Raw genomic sequence first — 21,483 nt, 5'->3', positions numbered from 1 at the left:
ACGATATCTGCAAGTTCAGTGAATGGGATACTTCGGATCAGAAAGTCAGCAACGAATCAAAGAGTGTTTTGTGCTTTGATAGCACCGTCGAGGAGGCTTGAGGTATAAGCCAATACTCAGCTCTCATAGGTACCTCTATACAAGGGTGCATGTGATATTCGTTACGTTCATATTGAAATCATATTTTATGATCAAACATGGAAAAAATTCGAGATTCAATTTGATCTTTGCAAATTCAATATTTCCATAAATATTTCCATCACTGTAAGCCAAAGCTTACTAAACTTTCAATTTGCCATTTTAATCGATTGTTGTACTGCTATCGGCAATTTGACGCACTTCAAAGATCGAAATAAGCGCGATCATCGCATTAGGTTCCAATAACCCAGTCAACATCATCCTTTTTCACCTCATCACTGACAGATGGCTTTCTCTTCTCGGGCGCATTTTCCTGGTGGCGTTTCCACCCCCAAGGATAATGCTTTTTCGTAGTAGGCTGGGCGGTATCAGCTAGCCAAGTTTATTAGCACGCGTCCGACTCCGTGAAGAGCCCAGAAAATAAAAGGAAATGGGGCAGATACTAGTTGCAGTCCCAGCAAAGGCTTCGTTAACATGGGATTCCGACTGAACAGACCCGCTTCGCTCGTTGAGTGGTTCTTCAGGAGACTTTGCTGCGTCTGGAGAGGTTGGTGCGCCTGTGGAGCCGGTCGAGTCTTGACGCTGGCGATTGTGAAACGCGTCAGATGCTCGGCGAAAGAAGTCAGACATGGTGGTATAATTGATTATCTTAGGGGACAATCTTAGCGGAAGTTTTCTTTGCTGGGGAAGTAGAGTTGATGGTGACGAAATCGTATTATATGGTTCAACCACATGACATCATTTGACCTAATTAGTCTGGTGAGCTCGTGACCATTTAAATACTATTAGTAGTAGTAGGCTTTATGGCATAAATGAAACTGTCTAAGGCTAGGACAAATCCCCGACCGGTAAAATTTTCGAGTTTAGGTGAATTTCGTAACGAGGGCCGTGCGTCAGGATGGTGATAGCCAAGAAACACTCTGGATTGGGCTTGAGCTAGGGATATGAGCAGAAAAACATTCTTATATTATTACCTGAACACTACTAGGCAATCTAAATCACCAAGTTATTCAATTATTTCGACTATCTCTTCATTCCAAACCACTCAGGCTGCCTTCTTTGTATGTTTTTCAGTGATAGTTATCGATTCTACTATATTAGTCTCGATCTCATCTCTCACACACCAACATTCCCATTGTTGCCTCCTCTTTTATACCTCCATACTTAAAGCTAGCTATTGATTCATTCTGGAAACCTTAACGGTCTACATTGCGATGTATATGGTGACTTGATTGGAAATAGCAAGATATCCCTCGGATGGTTGTGGTGACGTCACTAAAATCATCTCGTTAAATCGTTTGTCTATCTACACCGTAAAACTTCCAGGCGAATATGATTCGCTGAGTTCATCAAGGGGATCGGGCGCGGTTCGGGCCTCTTTTATAAAAAAATATCTCACACCCACTTCCCACATTGTTGACATCTTTCTTAAGTGCAGGTTCATAAGAAATTAATTCGGTCCTTTTTTTCATCCAGGCCGACTATTTTTCACTCAAGATGCAATGTAGGATACGCTTTACAGCACAAAATAGAGTCCGCTTTTACCCACAAATCAGCTCACCACGAGGTGAATCGAAACAGACGGTCGCTATTTGTAGAGACTAGAAACAGGATAAGACGCGCAGATCAAAATTGCCGCAGTGTACTTTCTGAATTCTTTGAATCGGCAGATATAAACTTGAACGCTATGAGGCCACTAAAAAATCTGCCCCTCCAGTTCTACTGGCTCCCCTGGCCATGGCCAGTGGATGTCCACTATTAATTACTATGTAGTAATGCATAGCAAGGATTCAATCGCCACCAGATTCACTGGCAAGAAAAATAATCGGAACAAATGATAGATAAGCTCTCCACTCATCGACAGCACATCGCATGTACCTTTCGGAGAATGTTATCCGCAAAGGTGGAAAACTCTTCGATGTGACGTCCGGATCCACTTTTTCTACCATTTAGCCGGAGGCATTTGGAGCATCATATGTATGTGTTTGCCCCCCGCGATTTCTCTCTTTTGATCTGAAGTTTTCCACCAGCTCAGTGTCACCGCCATAAGTGCTTTCATAATGACACCGACACCCGTGGGCGATGGTGCGAAAGGCACCACCCACACCGTTTATGAAATGGGATCGACAGCAACCTCCACAATGTCGCTGTCCACGACGGCAGATAGCACCAGAAGAAATTCTGACGAACTCGATGATCTTCCTGATTCACAAGATGTTACCGACCTGCACAAAGTTCCCACGACCCGGACTCGCCGGGGTTCGCACATGGGAGAAGCACTTGAGAACCTAGCCAGCTCTTTAAGTCATCATCACGACGGCCACCTAGAATTGGATGCCGTGCCTTCACGGCGAAGCGAGCGCAGCACTCGCCGCTCTTTCAGACACGCGTCGCCGAGAAGAATGCCCGATCTCGCTGAGGAGGCTGGCTCTCCAAGCGAGGCCAAATACCAAGGGATTCCTCCTGAGATTGGTAGCTTCACAGCCGAAGTCATTTTCGTGTTTGTGTGCTCTGCTGGCCTGATGCTATTCTCCTTTCTACTCGGCGATATCACGGTAAATCAAGAAGAATTCAAGCGCTCTCTGGGCATCAGCAATAGTGAACTTCCCTGGTTATTGGGTGCATATACTACGCCACTCTCCCTCTCTGTCGTGATATCAGGCTCACTGAGTGACTTGGCGCCACCGAGAATGATCATGGTCTGCGCATTTGCGTGGCTTCTCGTTTGGAATATTGTCGGTGTGTTCGCCACCGAAAAGGCGATTCTATTCTATATCGTCAGAGCTATGCAGGGACTTGCCATTGGAGTTTTAGTCTCCGGCTCAATGAGTATCCTCGGCCGAGTCTATAAGCCAGGCCGTCGCAAGAACCAGGTATTCTCTGCTATGTCAGCCACTGCACCCTTTGGATTTTGGCTCGGTGGTATCCAGGCGGAGCGTTGAAGTCTTACCTATACTGGATTTTTGGCTCAAACGCCATCCTTTCTGGAATCTGCCTTGTCGCGGCTTACACCACAATCCCTCCACTTCGTCCCGTGGCTGACATAGCCGGCACGGATGCACCGACAATTCGAGACTTTGACTTCATAGGCGCTGGATTTGCAGTGACCGGCTGCATCTGCCTTTTATTTGGCCTGACACAAGGATCCGTTGTACAATGGAGCCCATACACATATGCCCTCGTGGTGGTCGGGATTCTGCTGTTGATCGCTTTCTTTTTTGTGGAACGTTGGGTTTCACGACCACTGATCCCTAATAGCCTATGGAAAACAAAGGGCTTTACTCCTCTCATGGTGGCATACTTTCTCGGCTATGGCGCCTTCTCCGGAGCCTGGCAATTCTACGCGGTCCAGTTCTGGCTACGCATCCAGAATCACGAGCCGCTCACGGTCGCATTATATCTCCTTCCAAATGCGATAGTAGGAGTCCTAGCCACGTGGCTAGTCAGTAAGACTCTTCACATAGTTCCTGGCCACTTCATCTATCTCACGGCGATGTTCGCATTTGCCCTGGGACCGGTATTTTTCCTACCGCAAACATCAGGAACAACCTACTGGGCACTATCGCTCCCGGGAATCGCGTTAGTGACATTTGGTCCGGATCTTTCATTCGCGGCCGCTTCGATCTATATCACAAGCAACGTGCCACGCTCATACCAAGGGAGTGCCGGCAGTCTTCTCGTCACCATGCAGAATCTGAGTTCTGCCGTCATGACGGCTGTCGCCGATGCGGTTGGGACGGGAGTTGACCGTGGGCCATCTGGCGATATTGGTCTAGAAGGATTGAGAGCGATCTGGTGGTTTGCTCTCGCATGTGAGGTTGTCGCTGGTTGTATTACGTTGTTCTGGGTGCGGATTCCAAAAGAGGAGGAGAAGGAGCATGTTACTTGATTTCGTGTTTTTGCGACCTATAACCATGGGCTATTAGTAGCTTTCAATTGTTCATCGCTGGCTAAAGGGATGGTGTTCTATATCGCTGAAACGATAATCTTTCAAGGCACTGTACGGTTATTTCTCAATATCCGAGAAATTGAAGACTACATAATTGGCCAGAAATATGCGATTTCCCGAGTTATTACGCCAGCTTAAATTGGATGCCAAGTGCGAGAGTCACTCACGATTAAGGACGAGAGACCTAGCCAGACCATTCTAAATTTAACGCGGCCGCGCTAAGGTCTTGGCGATCGGTCTACTCGCACTTTTCGGCCAGATATGTATGAGGCTCCGGTGGGTGGGTCAATGAAAAGGCAAGGTGCAACGGCCCTGGGGGCTGAAAGGGTTACTACCTTCTAGGGCAGTGGGCATCTCATAACTGTATCGAAAAGTTTACAAGCCTTACAAAACCACGCCTAGTTAAGTGGCCGAAACTTAATGATGGGCCACCGAGAGCGCCAGGGGTAACATACATGTATACTATTTTCAAGATCGGCAGAACGAATACTCTATAAATATCAATAGTGCGTTGCTACTGCAGGGTAGTACTAGTTTTTATTGGGTTTGGTTAGAGAAAAATGTCTCCATAAGCGATAACTAAGCCTTTTCGGCCCCATAATTACCATACGTTTGCTAGCCAAACTGACGTGTTCCAAAGCCCCCCAGGGCCTGAGCTAGGTAAAAGTCTGTCTATGTATTGCCCGGGAGGGGCCGTACATACTTGGATAAGACAAGGCCCACGGCCAGATCAAGGAAGGGGTTTAAAGTCGAATAATGTCCGTGTCGCATAGCAAAATTTGAACTTGTCTCATCCAGTACACACAGTATCAACGTCATATCTAAAAAAAAAGATGGTCTTGCTCCTGAGATTCTTCATCTCTCTTGGTTTCTTGTCGGCTAGTTTTGTCACCGCAGCTCCTGCATCTGATAGCAGCAAACAAGCAACTACTACTTGCGCCCCAGTTCATTTATTCGTTGCCCGTGGAACGAGCGAAAGCCCGGGTGATGGATCTATTGGCTCTCTAGCCGACCTTGTCCTTCAGGGAAATCCGGGGGCTACACAGGAAGCTATCGATTATCCAGCTTTAGCCTTCCCAGTCTACATCGCAGATGTTTCGATCGGAATCAAGGCGGTTACGGATCAGTTCGCGCGCTATACGAGCTCGTGCCCCGATTCCACCCTCGTTCTGATAGGCTACTCCCAAGGGGCTCAAATTATGCTAGATGCCTTATGCGGCTCAGGAAGCATCTTGAAAGGGGGCATCGGAACTCCTACGATTACCGAGTCGCAGGGCAAGAAAAGTAAGTCGAGCTACGGTCGCGTTGAGTCTATGATATGCAGTCGCTGCTTCATTAAAGGAATCCCTGTCTAATTAAACCTACCAAAAACATAGTTGCGGCAGTCGTTGGATACGGCGATCCTGGTCATACTGCAGGGGAGTCTTGGAACCAGGGAACTGCGAAGGAAAATGGGGTAAGTCCAGTGCGACAAATACAAGGCTTTATAGGCGAGAGGACTTGGGACTGACCATGGGCTGTAGATATTCTCTCGACCGGCAGATGCGTGTAATGCATGGGCTAGCAGGATACACTCGTACTGTAATGCCGGGGATCCATACTGCGCCAGCGGAAATAATACAACGGTTCACCTACAGTACACTCAAACATTCGATGATCTGGCTTCTTGGTGGATTGACGGACAAATAGTTTCGGCAATAGCCCGGTAAGACGAAGCGCGACAAGGCCTACAGCTGTTAAATTTGTACTGGCGGAGTTAGATGCGAGTCAATATTTTCTTATATGTACCTAAAAGACTTCTAACAATATAGACACGTTTCAGCAGGAAACTTTCAAGGGATTATGTGTTTACTTTATCAACATACGGGAATGAAATATCACATATCTGACCAGAACCTTAGAAACCTGTTAATGCCAAGGCTGTTACGGCTGCGTAAGTTAGACCACAAGTACAAAAGGCCCACTAACGGTATGGGAAAGGTAAATTAATCCTGAAAATCCTAAATTTAAACTTGCTTGACGTGCGATATTAAAAACATGGTATTTAGCAATGATAGAATCCATGAAGACCATATATTTACCCGTCTCTTGCTTTTTGTGTCCATGTCCCGAGACGCGACATGTAAAGGCAAAAGAAAGAAAAGAGCCCTAGGGAATGAGTTCTCCTCGCCGATACCTTTGCCAACTCTTCATGGCATCGTGAGTGGATATCTCTAGGATGTGCCACTAGTGCACCCGGAGAAATAAATGATAAGGGTAAAGTATGTCTTCTAGCAACAAGAGTACCGTGTTGTGAAGAGTGAGAGCTGCGGTTGTATAATGAATCTGCCCTGACGGGAAGTAGACAGCTAATGGAAACATGCATGGAAGCTCGACTCACCATTAATAGAGACCCCGTACCGTGTATTGTGCGCGGTGGCTGATATTGGTTGCTTCTGGAGTAGAGATAGAGCTGGATCTGAGAGCATCAAAATCGTAAACAAGACCCGGTATATATGCTAAGATGCTGAGAAAAGAAGAGCAGAAACCCTGCATTTTGGGCCTTAGGCCTTTCAAAATGGACACCAATGAGGAGCCCGAAAGAACGCAATATTTCCAATGATTCTAAGCGCCGATAATGTGCTCACGACCTCGGGAAAATTAACAAAGGCTATGTGGATGGAAGCTTCCGAAGACTCGGAGTCTGCAGCCAAATGTAAGCCGACCAATTCGGCCCAGGACACTGTCGCCGTGTGTTCACCACCTCGGAGAGCCTGCCCAGGTGGGCAATACATTTACATGGCCGGTCATAAGATAGTTATGTATTGGTGTTATTGACCTTCCAAGGTTATACCTGCCCAGGTGGGCTTAACTAACCATGTACATAGCTCTTTCTCTTTCTCGAAAGTTTTGGGTGAACTGAGGTTTCAATTTGTATATTGCAGAGGGATCCTGGAGGATCCGTGCTGTACAGCTAGTAACACTTGGGCAGCAAATTGAACCCACTAGATCCGTCCCGAACCTTGTAGATACTACGAAGGCGGCAGCCTAGTACTAGCAAGTCCCAAACCTCGCCCTGTGGCCCTGACTACATGTTTCACGAGTTTAAAACAGTGCGGCAATGACTTGTACAGCAAAAGAACTGCCTGCGATAAAGTTAGTAGGCAATACGGAATGAAAATATCATAATATTATCCATGGATCTAGGCGATATGCCTTTCCTTTCAGATCTAACCTGGGCTCAGTTTCTCTCTAAATGACTTAATCACTAAAATGGCTATTTTTGTGGGACAGAAGGGACTCGGATGAAGCATTTATAGTACTCATCAACTGAGATACAAAGTCCACCTGGAAACATTATGCCTCTCGTCCTGCCAAGACGACAGTTTCGGAATATTCTCGGCGATGAGATACGAGTCTCTGCCGCTCGAAATTTTGCCGTTAAATCCTCGGGAAACTTGATCTTTCATTGTGATGATATTACTAAATTGCACAGAATTTTCGCATGAATGAAAACGTGCTAGATATATGGTTGCACTCAATTCTTCATCTTCATCCTCATTTTCTGTTCAATGGAGACATGGGTTTTTTCATGTGATAATTAAATCTGAATCCAGATTTCCTGCCGGCCCAAGTTCAGCCCCCAGATTTATTACCCACCGTGATCGTGGAAATCACCATCTACTTGCGGCGAACGCACCCTTCTACGCAGACGAGTATGAAACGGCGAGGTTCCCGCGTTTGCCGAAAATTTCGGTATGAGATTGATTGAGAAGATTATCTGATTGATAACTTTGTCTTGGCACGGCCCGTTATATCCAATCATGCCACCAGTCACCCGAGAAAAGTGGTCCTTAGTGCGTCTTTAGGCCAAACCCACCATGCACGAGGGGCTTGGAATCGAGCAATCAAACCTCTTGATGCTGGTGAGCTGAGCCGGGCATCTGCGGGCTTTTGCCCCCGGTGGAGCTTGGCCGACTCGCTAGAGAGGGATCCTATCAAATCACCACGCAGGGTGTCGAAAAAGCCCCTGCCGCAGTCCGCGCGTGCTAGTGTCTCCGGTCCGACTTCGGTGCTTGGGACTTGTGTCCTTGATGGGTAAATGATCACATTTTCCCTCTTGGCTTTATTATCTAGCACACCTCGCCACGAAATTGCTCCATCGTCTTGGCTTTTTTCCATACTCGGCCGTCATGGGTATCCGTCCCTTGGTTCGAAGGGCTCGAACGGTCTTCCAACATCTGGCATCCGGTGATGGCGATTCTATCGACGAAGAGACTATTGAGCAACGAATAGTCAGAGAAAATCGAAGACAAGAAAAGGGCTCCTTAGATGATAGCGTCCATTGGTCCAGAAGTTACAGCGGCTCGGGATCATGGGATGACCAGCCAGCTGAAACCGTCCAACATGGTGTTCAAGATGTCGAGGCCGTGACCATGACTTGGTCGAAGACTACATTGATCCTCATTTTTGTCAAGTGAGTTTTTTTTTTGCCAATTAGTTCTCGTCCTGTAGTTCCTGTTTTTTTAATTGTGGGCACTAATACCATGAACTCAATAGTATTTGGTTTCTTTACTTCGTTAACGCCTTCCAAGCCACAATTTCTGTCAGCTTGAATCCTTACGTGACAAGTTCATTCAAGGCCCATTCACTCACAGCGGTGCCTACTGCTATAGGTGATGCCTTTGCGGCTTCAACCTACCTCCCCATGGCAAAAATGATGGATGTATGGGGTCGCGCAGAGGGATTTCTCTTGACGATCATCTGCTTAACCATCGGATTGGTTCTTATGGCAGTATGCGACTCCTTTGAGATATACTGCGCCGCCAATGTAAGTCCGAGGTGACTTGATCGAACAGCGACTATAACTTACAATTGCGATTATAGGCGTTCTATTATGTCGGTTTCTACGGGTCTGAGTATGCTATCGATGTTATTACGGCAGATGCGTCAAGTTTGAGAAATCGGGCCTTTGCCTACGCTTTTACCTCTTCCCCTTATATTATTACCGCATTCGCGGGGCCAAAGGTCGCGGACATTTTCTACTACAACATTTCCTGGCGCTGGGGATTTGGTGCTTGGGCAATAATCACCCCCTTTTTCGCTGCACCTCTATACATAATGCTGAAATACAATCTGCATAAGGCTCAGAAAGAAGGATATCGGATTAAAAGACCTAGCGGTCGAACCTTTTTTGAGAGTATCCGGCATTGGACTGTCCAGTTTGACCGTGAGTACCGTGGACTCGATTCCCCAGTCACAACTATCATAAATCGCAGCAGAAATATTATTTACTAACTTTGAGTTTCAGTCTTTGGCATTGTGGTATTCACTGCTGGTCTTATTTTGTTCGAACTCCCTTTCGATATCGCAGACTACGCACCCGAGGGCTGGGCTTCGGGCTACATCATTGCTATGCTTGTTGTCGGCTTCTCGATGCTCTTTTTCTTTGCAACCTGGGAGAGGTGGCTTGCGCCTGTACCGCTTCTCGAGTGGAGATTGCTCACTGATCGTACCATTGTTGGCGCGGTCCTCTTGGATGCCACCTACCAATTGTCGAATTACTGTTGGAGCTACTACCTCACATCTTGGCTACAGGTCAATAATGACCTGACAATATCTACTGCCAACATGGTTAACAATATCTTCGATGTGATTTCCGGTGTTCTCCTATTGTTCCTTGGTTGGGCAATTCGCGCAACTGGCCGATTTAAGTGGTGTCTTTATATCGCGATCCCCCTCTACATACTTGCGCAAGGTCTGCTCATTCATTTCCGCCACCCAAACATGAGCGTTGGATATCAAGTGATGTGCCAAATTTTGCTTGCTATCGGTGGCTCCATCTTCATTCTGGTGGAACAGCTCGCCATCCTAGCCGCAGTTGGTCATCAGCATGTTGCAACTGCTCTAGCCTTGTTAAACGTCGTGGGTACAATTGGTGATTCCACCGGGCTCACCATAAGCACCGTTATATGGCAAAATACATTTATGAAAGCTCTTCTGCGATATCTTCCCGAGTCGGCAATGCCGAACCTGAACAATATCTATGAAGATCTCGTGACACAGACCAGTTACACAGTTGGAACTCCCACCAGGCTTGCGATTCAAAAGGCATATGCCTACTCTGAGCTCAGACTCCTTGCTGTCGGATGTGGCATCATGATTTTAGCAATCCCTTGGACAATACTCATCAAGGATATTGATATAAAGAGAAAGGTTCAGGTTAGGGGAACGGTCTTATAGTAGGCGATATTAGTATATAGAGCAATTAAATTTCACGAATTTGACGATACTTTCCTTCGGCTCCTCCAGTCCCACCTTCTTTACTGTAGATCACCTCCCAGCCCGTTTAACTGAACCGTGCACCAGTGACGTATGATTAGGGTCAAAAGCTCCTTTGGGTTGAAACTAACGAGAAAAGTGGAGGCCTTAGCTCCTTCCCATAAGAGTTGGCCCTGGCGTCTAGATTTCAATTTAGTCTCGTGAACCATTCAAAGCCACATGGGAGTGGGGTCAAAAAGCCGAGATCGGATACCGCTCCAAGCGCCTAGCAAGTAGCAGCATAAGGCAGGTACTTTTCTTCCAGGCTGGCTGTGTGCACGGACTAACAGTTGGAAGCTGGTCTTACGCGGAAGACCCCACTACCGAAAGAAAGGTTCCTTGTGTTTCTTCCTATCTTGACACATTACTGCATGTTTAAAAGCCCACTGCAGGTGTTCGGTCCAGACCTTTTTCCTTTTTCCTTTTTTCCCCTTTTCCTTTCGTAGCAAGCTTTCTTCTGGGCCATTGAAGCTTAGACACCCCTGGTGGCCCGTGTCGTATGATGAAAAGCACAGACTGGTCGAACGAATGAAGCCAAACAAGTTGGACAGCCGATACCCAACGGTTGAAATATTGCAGGGCACTATTTACACCATGGACTCGCTGGACAAAAAGTTGAGAAGTTGCTCTATCTCATATCATTCTGAATTTTCGAAACCGATTGTCTGTGATGACGGCGGAGGTGTCGAAATCGTTAAGGCCGGAAATCTAGCGGCTTTAGTGGACCATCTCACCCGCCATGACAAACTGGACGCCTCGTTTAACCGCACATTCCTCACGACCTACAAATATTTCATATCAACATATGAGCTTATTCGGCTTCTCATTGATCGATTTGATGGTACGCCACCAGATTTGAATCCGACTCAAGCTGCCGAATGGTCAAATCAGATAAAGCCCTTGGTGCGACTACGAGTGATAAACATTTTCAAGCAATGGCTTGAGAGTTTCTGGGGTGATTCAAGTCGCTGTGATGCCACCGCCAAACAGGATTTGCTTGAAATTAAGGCGTTTGTGTATCGAATCAATGATGCTTCCGAAGCAGTTGCGGCCCGTCAGCTCCTTTCAATTATCCAGTGTCGACTCGAGGGCGTCGTCAACATAAAGACAATCCAACCTTCTTTATCAAGTGCACCAAAACCAATTCTTCCAAAGAAACTGAATAAACTACAATTTCTCAAAATCGACCCTAAGGAGATAGCGCGGCAGTTGACTATTATGGAATCATCAATGTTTGCTAAAATACAACGGAGCGAATTGTTGAACAAGTCATGGCAAAAGAAAGACACTTCCGGAGGTCCAGGGCCAGCTCCGCATATCAGGGCCTCGATCCAATATTCAAATCAAGTGTCTAACTGGGTGGTTGCTCTCATAATTGGGGAGTCGGAACTCAAAAAGCGAACCCAAGTCATCGGGCACTTCATAAATGTGGCAAGCGTGGGTCTGCACGTAAATTACCACTAGAAAATGAATATGCTAAGCTCAATTTATACAGGCTTGCCATGATCTCCAGAACTACTCAACGGTTATCAGTATTCTATCCGGTTTGGAAAGTGCTCCAATCTACCGGCTAAGTCGAACATGGGCAATGGTCACCGAACGAAGCTGCAACACATTATCACCCATGCAGGCCATGATATCTAGCACGCAGAATTACAACGCATACCGCGAGACTATCAGAGCTGCAGTACCACCTTGCATACCATTCCTCGGTTCGTACGATTGTCACTTTATTTATCAGCTTCCAAGTTGCTAATATAGTTTGTATTGACTAGGCCTTTTCCTAAAAGACTTGACCTTCATCGAAGACGGAAACCCAGGCTTGACCCCGGAAGGACTGATTAATGTCCACAAATACACAATGCTAGCGTCGACTATTCAGGATGTTCAGCGTTTCAAAGAAGCACCGTACTGTTTGCAGCCTGTCCCGAGTTGCAAGAATACCTTGCAACTGAACTACAGTCAGCTGTTGAGTTGCACGAGCTGTGGCCAAAAAGCTGCGAGTTAGAGCCAAGGGGTCGGGGAGATGAGAGCAGGCTTCGAGATCGCTATACAGCGACTGGAGGTAATACAACTTCCATGGTCGTTGCCTGCATGGTCATGGACCAGTGATTGACTTCCTTTACGAACCTTTTGATACCCCATATTTTTTTACGATCTCATTTGATATACCCAGTTCGCCAAAATTCTCCCTTTCTACTGTACACTTCTACGACTATGAATTGGGTGCAAAATACCCAATCTAGCACTTCATTTATTTATTTTGTTTCGCAAGTGATATCAAAAACAGATAGATGTCTTAATTCATGGCGAAGGGAATGACTTGATAAACGCCGAGGCTATGTGATATCGTTATTGCCAGATTATAATCTTATTAGAATTTTGGGTGGAGCTCGAGCTCATCAATCAAATCCATCAAGGAGTTGATAGTTTTCGCGGAGGGAGGAACGTTGCTATCGCTTCGAGGAATCAGAAAACTCTCCCATCCAGCATCTATTGCCGCCCGATAGTCTTTCTCATATTCGTCGCCCACATGTATACAAACCCAGTTATCATCTTTATTTCTCTTCGCAGCCGGTGGTTGGCTTGACATATGATTACTTGGTAATAAACGAGCTTGGCGTTTCGCGACATCGAAGATCAGTCGGTTTGGCTTCCCCTCCCCAGCCTCGTAGCTGGTAATGACAAGGTCAAGATCGACATCTGGCTGATCAGAAGGATGCGACTTGCCGGATCCAGGTCCATCCCGATGCTCAAATCCCGGAAGCTCCATACTCGAGAGATCTTGGTCTGCTCGTAAATCTCCTACCCGCAGTCCCAGCGCCTTCAGCACAGCAGGAACGCGGTCATCCGAATTAGACACTATACCCAGCACAATACGGTCAAATCGATGGGTCGGAAAGCTCCTCAGCTCACGCATGCGCGTGAAAAAAGGGATAACATCTTCGTAGAGCGCGTAACCTTCGTCACTGGCGAACCTATCAAGCAACACGTCCACCATACCCGAAGGAAACTCGAGTGACTGGCTACTATCCGACGCCAAAACACGCGTGAAACTCTCTCGTATGACTTCCCCCACCATTGTTTTGGCCCGCCATATTTCCCGCGGAGTACATCGGCGCGGCCATAATTTGGCCAGCGTTTGGCGTGGGCCGGGTAGACATCCTTGAAGGCTTCTTTTACTTTCTGCGGGGTGACGGCATCTCGAGGGAGGCCAAATTCATGGGCGACGGTCGCGTATTGTTCTGGGACAGTCGGGTTCGGATAGAAAAGGGTACCGAACGCGTCGAATGTTAGAAGGAGGGTGCGAGGATGCGTAGATGTTGACAAGGTACGAACACCCGTCGCGAGGGGCGTCATTGTAGTTGTGTTGATGGGTCAATGTTGAGTGAAGAGAGTCTGTGTTAAGTGATTGTTATCAGTGACTTGCGATCTGCTCGCAAGTCATTATCACGGTTAGAATCGGAGAAATACGGAAGTCTTTGCTTTGCAGTTGATTTAAAGTCTGACAACCTCAGACGAAGAGCCGACATCGGGCACCTAAAAGAACTGAACTGTCGATATTCAATTGAATAATTTTTTCGATAGATCAACAAAGCTCAACACCAAGAATAACAGAATAACAATAATTAACTTGAATGAACACTGTTTTCCACGTGACCTGATTGTTGCGGGGATCGAATGATTAATAATGCTGGCCATCGCTCATATATAGAGCTTCCAAGGATAGTTTTCTTTCAAGTTGGCTTCGTCTCTGTCTAGATCCACAACTTTTACTTAAGTTCTAGCGTTATGGGGGTTGCAGACAGTGGAGGGAAAGTCGGCCTACCTAAGCAACACAATGAAGCTCCGGGGATTTTTCGACGAAGCCTCAATACGTCTTGTTTGAATTGTCGAAAACGTAAAGTCAAATGTGACGCTTCTGAAGGACGTGGATGCAGCTCATGCGAGCGATATGCAGTCGAATGCAGGTAAATATTCACCTTGACAACAAGTCGGTTTTTTTATCTGAACACCAATTCACCTCCTTTGAGACCCCATCCAGCCCAGAACCAACAGAGACGATCAAGGAAACGTCAAGTCTATGGAGCAAAGAGATCCCACGCCAATGAAGCGGATCACAAAAACAATCAACCTGCTACTACAAGCCAGGACTCCAATTCCGGGCTCTTTTCTCACTTCCGCGCCGGAAATTTATCAAAATTCTTTGAGACTGGAGTTCTAACCTCCAGGTGGGAAGGATTTGAAGAAAGCGGAACCGTTCGAAATGTGTACATCGGTACTGACATTTCCAACTTGTATCATCTTGTTCGAGATTATGAGTCCCCTGACAATAACTACATCTCATACCCCTTCCCGGCGATTCGTGACGAGCTTCCGTGGAAACCACACCCCGAATTATCAGGCCATCACTACTTATCTTCTGAGGCTCTGAATGACTTGAGCAGTCTCCCTGCACCGTCGGTTCGAGATGCTTTGATTGATACCTACTTCAGTGATATCCATCCTGGATGCCCAATAGTCGACGAGGCCGACTTTCGTCGACAATATGCGGACCCGGAAAACCCCCCGCCGTTACTGGTATTCCAAGCTGTTCTCCTCGCAGCAGCTCGCATATGTGACCATCCTCAAGTCGCGACTTCGCGTGGAAGCATAACTGCCGTTCTTTTCCGAAAAGCTAGAACTCTTTTTGAGCTGAAACACGAGAATGATCGGGTTGACCTCATCCAAGCTGCAATTCTTCTCTCTTCGCATGTCGAAAACTCGGATAACGTCGCTAGTAATGCCTACAATTGGACTGGCGACGCTGTTCGTACTGCTTTCGGCATGTCCCTACATAGAAGAGCATCACTCCGCTATGTACCATCTCAGCGCAAGGGGTATCACAGAAAATATAAAAAGGTTTGGTGGATGCTTTTGCATAGTGAGGTCCTCCTAGCACTTGAACATGGAAGACCGTGTATGATTCGCCAAGAAGACTTCGACGTTGGGCCCCTTGAGGACGAGGATTTCAGCAACATGGATGACTCTCGGGATAAGCTCGTCAATCGTGATTTCTGTTGTCTTTTGTCTGAAATTTCCATAGCTGCATTGGAAGTTGTTCATGCTCGTGCGCCGAGAGCCCAGAATACTGAACTGAATGCTACCAAAATTGAGAAAAGTTTGGCCGCAATTGCGCTGAAAATGCCTCTTTGTCATGACTTCTGGTCTTCTCAACTCCGGCTAACTTACAGCTTGGTTGCATTGAGTTTTCATCGGACAAGTCAACAATTACACGCATTCAAACTTTGTTCTGAGGAGGCATCAAGTATCCTTACCACCTTCGAGGCTATGGCTATGCAGGACACAATTCGACAGTGTCATCAAGGCAGCACGACAGCTTTGATGGGAGCTGCCATCCAGTTCTCTCGAGAAATCAAAATGGGCATTGGGGAAGGCTCCATAATGAAGTCCATTTCGGCACATGGGCAACTGAAAAGACTGCTCGCCCCAGCCAAGAAGCTTGTCCCATATTTTACACAGGGCGAAGCAGTCTATAGGCTTTGCAAAAATCTGCTTAACCATGGTGAGGCGATAATCAAAGACTTCCAATCGCAGCATATGGCCTATTCTACATTTAATATTCCCGAGGAGCCCAATCTCGACTGGTTCGATATCATGACGAATTACTGCATGCCGGATATTGATATTGGACTCGGGACGAGTGACTGGTCAAGTGAAGGGCCGCGGAATAGAAGGATGCCTTGAAATGTTTCCAAAAGAATATTGACTATGTCACTTGAATCAATTATACCTTCTCCCACGTCATTCAAACAAAGCTTCGCTGCAAGGCCAATTGTCACTCTAAATGAGCGGCTTGGGTTTCTCAACTTCCAATCGTGGTAGCATACCCAAATCACCCATTTCAGAATAGATATGGTGCAATGACTCAATAGTATCCACAAAACCAGTCCATCCCAGTAACCTGGCCTTGTTCATCGACAAGCTTGGAACCTTTCTGAATGCTTGGTCGCCAAATGCGAAATTCTCATCGATGTCATCGAAAGGGTTAAAGGTGAGAGCACCACCAGATTCTTTCTGTAAATCTAGCCACGCTTGTTTATTTTCGGGCCTAGAAGCCCAATCCACAAGTTTGAAGCTAGTTCGATGAACGAGGGGTGGGCCATACCTATAGTCCGCCGGGTTAACAGAAATGGATGAGAGAATTAGGAGGTCAGGAAACTCACCCTATGGGGGTATCTGCTCCAGCCTTTCCGATTGACTCTTCAAATTTAGCAAGATCTTCCTCCGGTCGGATAATGCCATTTTTCACGCCAAACCAGCGAGTCAGCTCTTCGTAAAGTCTATCGAAGGTGACAGAGCCGGTGTCTTGAGAATTGAAAGCTTCATTTTTGGTCTTGTCTTCCAGTACGGCCCATTCAGAAAGATATCCAGTTAAAAGAGCTGTCGAATGATGTGCTTCGTATTGCCATGTCTCGAAGTCGCTCGGGAATGCTATAGGTTCGCCTTTCTGGGCTTGAACGGCGGAGTAGATTGCGATCGGTAACAACGCGTTCATTTGGGCATTTGTAACCGCTCCAAGAACCCAGGCCGGTCGGATGACATTCCATGAAGTATTCTGCTCTTTGCAGTAAGCAAACAGTGCCTCTTCCTGGGGGTAATAGAAATTCGGCTCCAGGTGCGACAGATTCGGATCAGACTCAATCGCCGGCGTGCGAATTCGGCCGATCTGTACCCCATAGTGTTTCGCACCAGTTTGGAGAAGAATTCGCTTTGGTGTGAGCTTTCCTATTTTCAAAGCCCCAAGAAAGTTATTGAGAAGAGCGCTATTGACTTTGACTAGCTCTTCGGCATTTGACCAAACAGCCGCGCCTGGATCAGGCTTCGGCTGTAGATAGGAATAGAAGAAAACGTAGTCTGCCGTGACGCTGAACGAACTCAAGACTCGTGCGATTTTGGATGGGTCTTCAAGGAAGTCTATAGCGACATGCTGTAACCTCGAGCGCTCGGATTCGGACAGTAGATTGAGCATTTCTTCAGGTGGAGGTCGACGAGATAATGCATAGACCTTCGACCATCGTTCCGGACTTTCAAGTAATACACGAAGGGTGTGAAAGCCAGAGATGCCGTTGGCACCCGTCACGATCGCAGTCAATCCTGTAATAGATGGGTCAAAAGTTGGTAGATTATGGAAAATGCCCTTTTGTTGGACGGGATAAAGTTCTGAACCCATGTTGGCAGATGTTACGGGGAAGGTTCCAATATGATAGACTGGTAGAAAGCAGGTATATATGAATTTATCATAATCAGATATAGACGAGCATATGAGGGCCTATTTATATTAGCAATCTGGCCAAGCCCAGAGCATGAAATTGGAGGGGTTCATTATTACGTAGCCCCTCTTGCTCGGGACCGAGCAGCGCATCGTGCAAGAACCGAAGCCTACTCGGTAGCGAAACTCAGCTGCTAGTTAACACTCGGCACTCAAACACAACATACCATATTCCAAGGGTTCCCACAAACGTGAGAGAAATCCATTTCTCAGGGCTTCCGAGATAATTATGAGTGTATTATAATTCCACCAGGTTTGGGACAGCAGTTGCTATGAAGGGTTACACAGGAAATCCCTCCATCCTAGTTGCGCAATGCTCGTTAATTCATTCATTCATTCACTCGTCTATCCTAATATTCTTAGATATAGCGGAATATGAGCTTCTCCCCTCGCTTCGCCCGCCATTTATTCGTGGATATCATCAACTCTGGGCACCCTCGGACAATCCAAGCCCATTTCTTGAGAAACGCTTCGGTCACCTCCCAATTATTGATATCCCACGGTTCGCCCCAGACGATCAGACCAGAGTTCTCTGCAGAACCTATATTCCAAAATCCCATTATATCAACACAAAGTTGCTCATCGTCCCATTCATCGCCCGCTTGGATCATGTTGTCGCGCATTTTAGGCAGAGGAAAGAAGTCCAACCAAGGGTGATGTGGTATGGTTTTTTGGACTCGCGTCGGTCGTAAGCTAAGCGGCATGCTATCTTCCACTAGTTTGGCATTTCTCGGTGCCTCCGTATTGAAGTGGGAGATCGAGTCATCCTCCATATTGTCCAAGCAGCCTCCAGCCAGGCGAAGATTATTCCCGAATGCACGAAAAACGTTGACTTTGGTGAGGGTCAAGAGGTGATCCGAGGTTGGTGAGCCTGTCATATAGCTTTCGTAGGCCGTACTGGTGAATGTATTCATCAGGGCGCGTAGAAACCCGTTATTGAAGCAGCGATCGCCATTTTCTAGGGCGCTGCTCTCTTTTGAGCGGACAAGTGCGGTCGCAGAGGATGCAGGGACGGAGGCGACTACGCTTTTCGGGTGGATGTCTTTATTCGCCTCGGATCGTTGTCGTCTCCCTATAGCATGGGCACATTGTTAGCTCGTTGGAACTCGCGCTCTCAATTGGGTTTACACGCACGGCGGGCACGCTGATTAATTCGATTTTGTCGTCTGCGGCGTTCTGCCGGGTCGGTTAGTCCTGACCAGTCGTCTTCGGCCTTGTCATCGTCGATTGGGCTTGATTTTGTTAATTGTGGGGAAATAGACATTGTCGCGATCAGCACTTCTTTAAGGCGTCCAGCAAGTGAGATGAAGAAGCAAAGGTTGAAGCGACCGACTGGATTTCGGCGGGCCTGGTGACGCCAGAGAAACACACCGCTGCCAATCAGGGCTGTGTCGAAGCGGGTCTGCTGGTATTCAGGGATCTCGGGGTTAATCTCGGGAGGATCCCGAGTAATTGGGGGTACTACCTAGTTTGTCTGCGTCATTCATATTTACTTTCAGTTCTGTATGCCGTCAGGGCTTGGATAGTAATAGAGCAATTATGCAAACTAAACTTTTAGCTCCCTTGCGAAGGTCTGAAAATTCTTTTTAACTTGAAATTCCGAGGTTTTGCCGAGACCCAAAATGCACTGCTGGTAGTAACTAATATATATAACTACTAGGTAATCTTCATCGATAATTGTACATATCAGAAACTTGTTTGGAATACCTAGTAGATACTAGTGATGACTAGAGGTACTAATACTAGTCCATTTATGGATCTATATCAAGCAACTTGAATCACACAGAAACAGTCCAGCCCAGAGATTCTTCCCACAGAATACTGAAAAACTCTAAAAGACCGCAGCTATGAAATTTGCGCATATTCAAAATCCGCAGGGGTCAAGACTCTCTGGCGCTCACCAAAGGAATATAACCCAAACATCATCCCAGTGAAAGAAGCACCAATGGGAGGTGCTTTCGTCGCTGCTTTGTTAGAGATAGTCCCAATCCATCTTGGCTCGGCAAGCTCCTGCTGACGATATCCAAAACGATACTCGCTACCAGACTCAATAGTTAATAACACTTCCAAGTCCAAGTCTATCTCCTCTTCCGCTATCTTTCCCTCGGATGACTGAAACCGGATAATTCGCTTTTCGCCTTGCTTGCGAATTCCTAGACTGGTATACGTGAAATAATTCCACCAAAGAACAGTGCCTGCCTCTGTGTCCTCTGAGCTTGGGCTGAATGATAGTTTTGTCTGCCAGGTGCAGACAAGATGGGTCTGCTTGCGCAGAAATAATGTTGGACAAGCCGGAACAAAGAGATTATATGGCCCGCCATAAAGCCGAAGATGATTAGGTCGCTCGCTCAACGAGAAGTCGGATGTGAACGGGGTGTCTAGATGCAAGTGATCAGAAAATATCCTGCCAGTGCTGAATGAAAAATTTTACTCACTCTTCCTGTACCATCCCAATTGCATATTTGGGCCGGAGAAGTCATCTTTCCATTCTACGGGTATGTCGTGATGATAGAGACCCGGACCGGCTGATTGAAGCGTAATCTTATTTCCTCCATTTATGACCGGCCAGTCGTTTTCCCATGACACTGGAACGAGGAATGATTCTCGACCTATTACGTTTGGTAAACAAGTTATCGCAATGGTTTAGGGAGTCGACATACCAAGGACAGAATCTTCCCATTCACCCTCTTTTCGCACAGGTCGAACACCAAGCAGCACTGCCCACCAATTGCCTTTTGCATCTTCGACTAGATCTGCATGTCCTGTGTTTTGTACTTCGTCGTCCAACCCATTCCGCCAGAGAGGATTATTGGGCCCCAACACCCAAGGACCAAGTGGGCCATTTTCACTGCGACTGACCCATTCACAATGTCCGCTCTCAGTGCCACCCTCGGCCGTGAAAAGATACCAGTATTGGCCGCGCTTGAAAATATGGGAGCCTTCTGCAACTCCAGAAGAAGACTCGCGAATTAGTTTGGGCTCAGATGTTGAGTGTCCAGTTTCCAGATCAACGGTGCAGATGTGAATGGCGAAATCCTTGAGTTTAGCTCCAGGAGTCGGCTGTAGCTTGCGATAGGTAGATGAAAGGTATACGGTCTCATCGTCATCCCAAAAAAGCTACATTACGTTTTAGCCATGTCAATTCCGCCATTGAACTTGGGAACACTCACGTCTTGATCAAATCCAACTTGATCAAAGTAAACAGGATCCGACCAAGTGGTATCATCCCATATGTTACTTGTTTCGACATAAAATCCCTGCGGCCAGACCCGGTCATCATCCTGGGGACGATACCGGTGGAAGCTAGCCGTAACGACGTAGAACACGCCGTTATGATATCGAATTGTAGTAGCCCACACGCCACCTCCAGGCTCTGGAGTGTGAATTTGAAGTTGGCTCGGTCTTGTTAATGCGTGACCAATAAGCTTCCATTTTATCAGATCCCGGCTATGATAAATAGGGGCACCGGGAAAGTATTCAAACGTTGAGGTCACCAAGAAAAAGTCGCGATCAACCCGAACAATGGAGGGATCGGGGTTAAAGCCTGGAATTATGGGGTTGGTGAAGCTCATTTTGATCTTTCTGGGCCATCGTGGGTGAAAGGGTATCTATCAATGGATTTAAATGCGGAGGCAATGAGCCTCTTTGAAGCTTATTGGTGGATAAATAATAGCTATGGTAAAGAACACGAGAAGTTGGCACTTATGGATTTACCATATACGAGTACTACTAAGCTAGCTGTACTTTTCAAAAAAATGACATT

The 21,483-nt window shown here is 46.8% G+C and overlaps 10 protein-coding genes across 10 annotated transcripts; 5 read left to right on the top strand and 5 right to left on the bottom strand.

The window, feature by feature from the left end:
• Positions 1-370: 370 nt before the first annotated feature.
• Positions 371-768, bottom strand: N7509_001377 (uncharacterized protein; the record flags this gene model as incomplete). Its single annotated transcript, XM_056626014.1, has 2 exons — positions 371-510; positions 582-768. The coding sequence occupies 2 exons, from the start codon at positions 766-768 to the stop codon at positions 371-373; spliced, it is 327 nt and encodes a 108-aa protein (XP_056494596.1).
• Positions 769-2,198: 1,430 nt separating this feature from the next.
• Positions 2,199-4,027, top strand: N7509_001376 (uncharacterized protein; the record flags this gene model as incomplete). The annotated part of the gene is made up of 2 exons (XM_056626013.1): positions 2,199-2,997; positions 3,069-4,027. 2 exons carry the CDS (start codon positions 2,199-2,201, stop codon positions 4,025-4,027), a joined length of 1,758 nt encoding a protein of 585 aa, XP_056494595.1.
• An 893-nt stretch (positions 4,028-4,920) lies between these two features.
• N7509_001375 (cutinase) lies at positions 4,921-5,610 on the top strand (the record flags this gene model as incomplete). Its single annotated transcript, XM_056626012.1, has 3 exons — positions 4,921-5,371; positions 5,464-5,543; positions 5,578-5,610. The coding sequence occupies 3 exons, from the start codon at positions 4,921-4,923 to the stop codon at positions 5,608-5,610; spliced, it is 564 nt and encodes a 187-aa protein (XP_056494594.1).
• Positions 5,611-8,259: 2,649 nt separating this feature from the next.
• On the top strand, positions 8,260-10,309 carry N7509_001374 (Major facilitator superfamily domain general substrate transporter; the record flags this gene model as incomplete). The annotated part of the gene is made up of 4 exons (XM_056626011.1): positions 8,260-8,543; positions 8,627-8,897; positions 8,954-9,296; positions 9,378-10,309. The coding sequence occupies 4 exons, from the start codon at positions 8,260-8,262 to the stop codon at positions 10,307-10,309; spliced, it is 1,830 nt and encodes a 609-aa protein (XP_056494593.1).
• A 672-nt stretch (positions 10,310-10,981) lies between these two features.
• N7509_001373 (Ras-GEF domain-containing protein) lies at positions 10,982-12,395 on the top strand (the record flags this gene model as incomplete). The annotated part of the gene is made up of 3 exons (XM_056626010.1): positions 10,982-11,824; positions 11,883-12,099; positions 12,163-12,395. The coding sequence occupies 3 exons, from the start codon at positions 10,982-10,984 to the stop codon at positions 12,393-12,395; spliced, it is 1,293 nt and encodes a 430-aa protein (XP_056494592.1).
• Positions 12,396-12,761: 366 nt separating this feature from the next.
• N7509_001372 (uncharacterized protein) lies at positions 12,762-13,747 on the bottom strand (the record flags this gene model as incomplete). The annotated part of the gene is made up of 2 exons (XM_056626009.1): positions 12,762-13,409; positions 13,436-13,747. 2 exons carry the CDS (start codon positions 13,745-13,747, stop codon positions 12,762-12,764), a joined length of 960 nt encoding a protein of 319 aa, XP_056494591.1.
• Positions 13,748-14,352: 605 nt separating this feature from the next.
• N7509_001371 (fungal specific transcription factor domain-containing protein) lies at positions 14,353-16,135 on the top strand (the record flags this gene model as incomplete). Its single annotated transcript, XM_056626008.1, has 2 exons — positions 14,353-14,358; positions 14,540-16,135. 2 exons carry the CDS (start codon positions 14,353-14,355, stop codon positions 16,133-16,135), a joined length of 1,602 nt encoding a protein of 533 aa, XP_056494590.1.
• Positions 16,136-16,231: 96 nt separating this feature from the next.
• On the bottom strand, positions 16,232-17,621 carry N7509_001370 (SDR family oxidoreductase; the record flags this gene model as incomplete). The annotated part of the gene is made up of 2 exons (XM_056626007.1): positions 16,232-16,556; positions 16,615-17,621. 2 exons carry the CDS (start codon positions 17,619-17,621, stop codon positions 16,232-16,234), a joined length of 1,332 nt encoding a protein of 443 aa, XP_056494589.1.
• Positions 17,622-18,079: 458 nt separating this feature from the next.
• On the bottom strand, positions 18,080-18,984 carry N7509_001369 (DUF3425 domain-containing protein; the record flags this gene model as incomplete). The annotated part of the gene is made up of 2 exons (XM_056626006.1): positions 18,080-18,792; positions 18,855-18,984. The coding sequence occupies 2 exons, from the start codon at positions 18,982-18,984 to the stop codon at positions 18,080-18,082; spliced, it is 843 nt and encodes a 280-aa protein (XP_056494588.1).
• Positions 18,985-19,565: 581 nt separating this feature from the next.
• N7509_001368 (glycoside hydrolase family 43 protein) lies at positions 19,566-21,301 on the bottom strand (the record flags this gene model as incomplete). The annotated part of the gene is made up of 4 exons (XM_056626005.1): positions 19,566-20,098; positions 20,156-20,329; positions 20,381-20,837; positions 20,891-21,301. Coding segments are annotated over 4 exons (1,575 nt in total), but the record flags the coding sequence as incomplete, so codon positions are not given.
• Positions 21,302-21,483: the final 182 nt, after the last annotated feature.

This window comes from Penicillium cosmopolitanum (assembly GCF_028827165.1).
Source record: "Penicillium cosmopolitanum strain IBT 29677 chromosome Unknown utg000003l:1.0-3747932.0:1.0-3751027.0, whole genome shotgun sequence".
NCBI classification, from domain to species: Eukaryota; Fungi; Ascomycota; class Eurotiomycetes; order Eurotiales; family Aspergillaceae; genus Penicillium; species Penicillium cosmopolitanum.
This window is presented reverse-complemented; position numbering and strand designations above follow the sequence as displayed.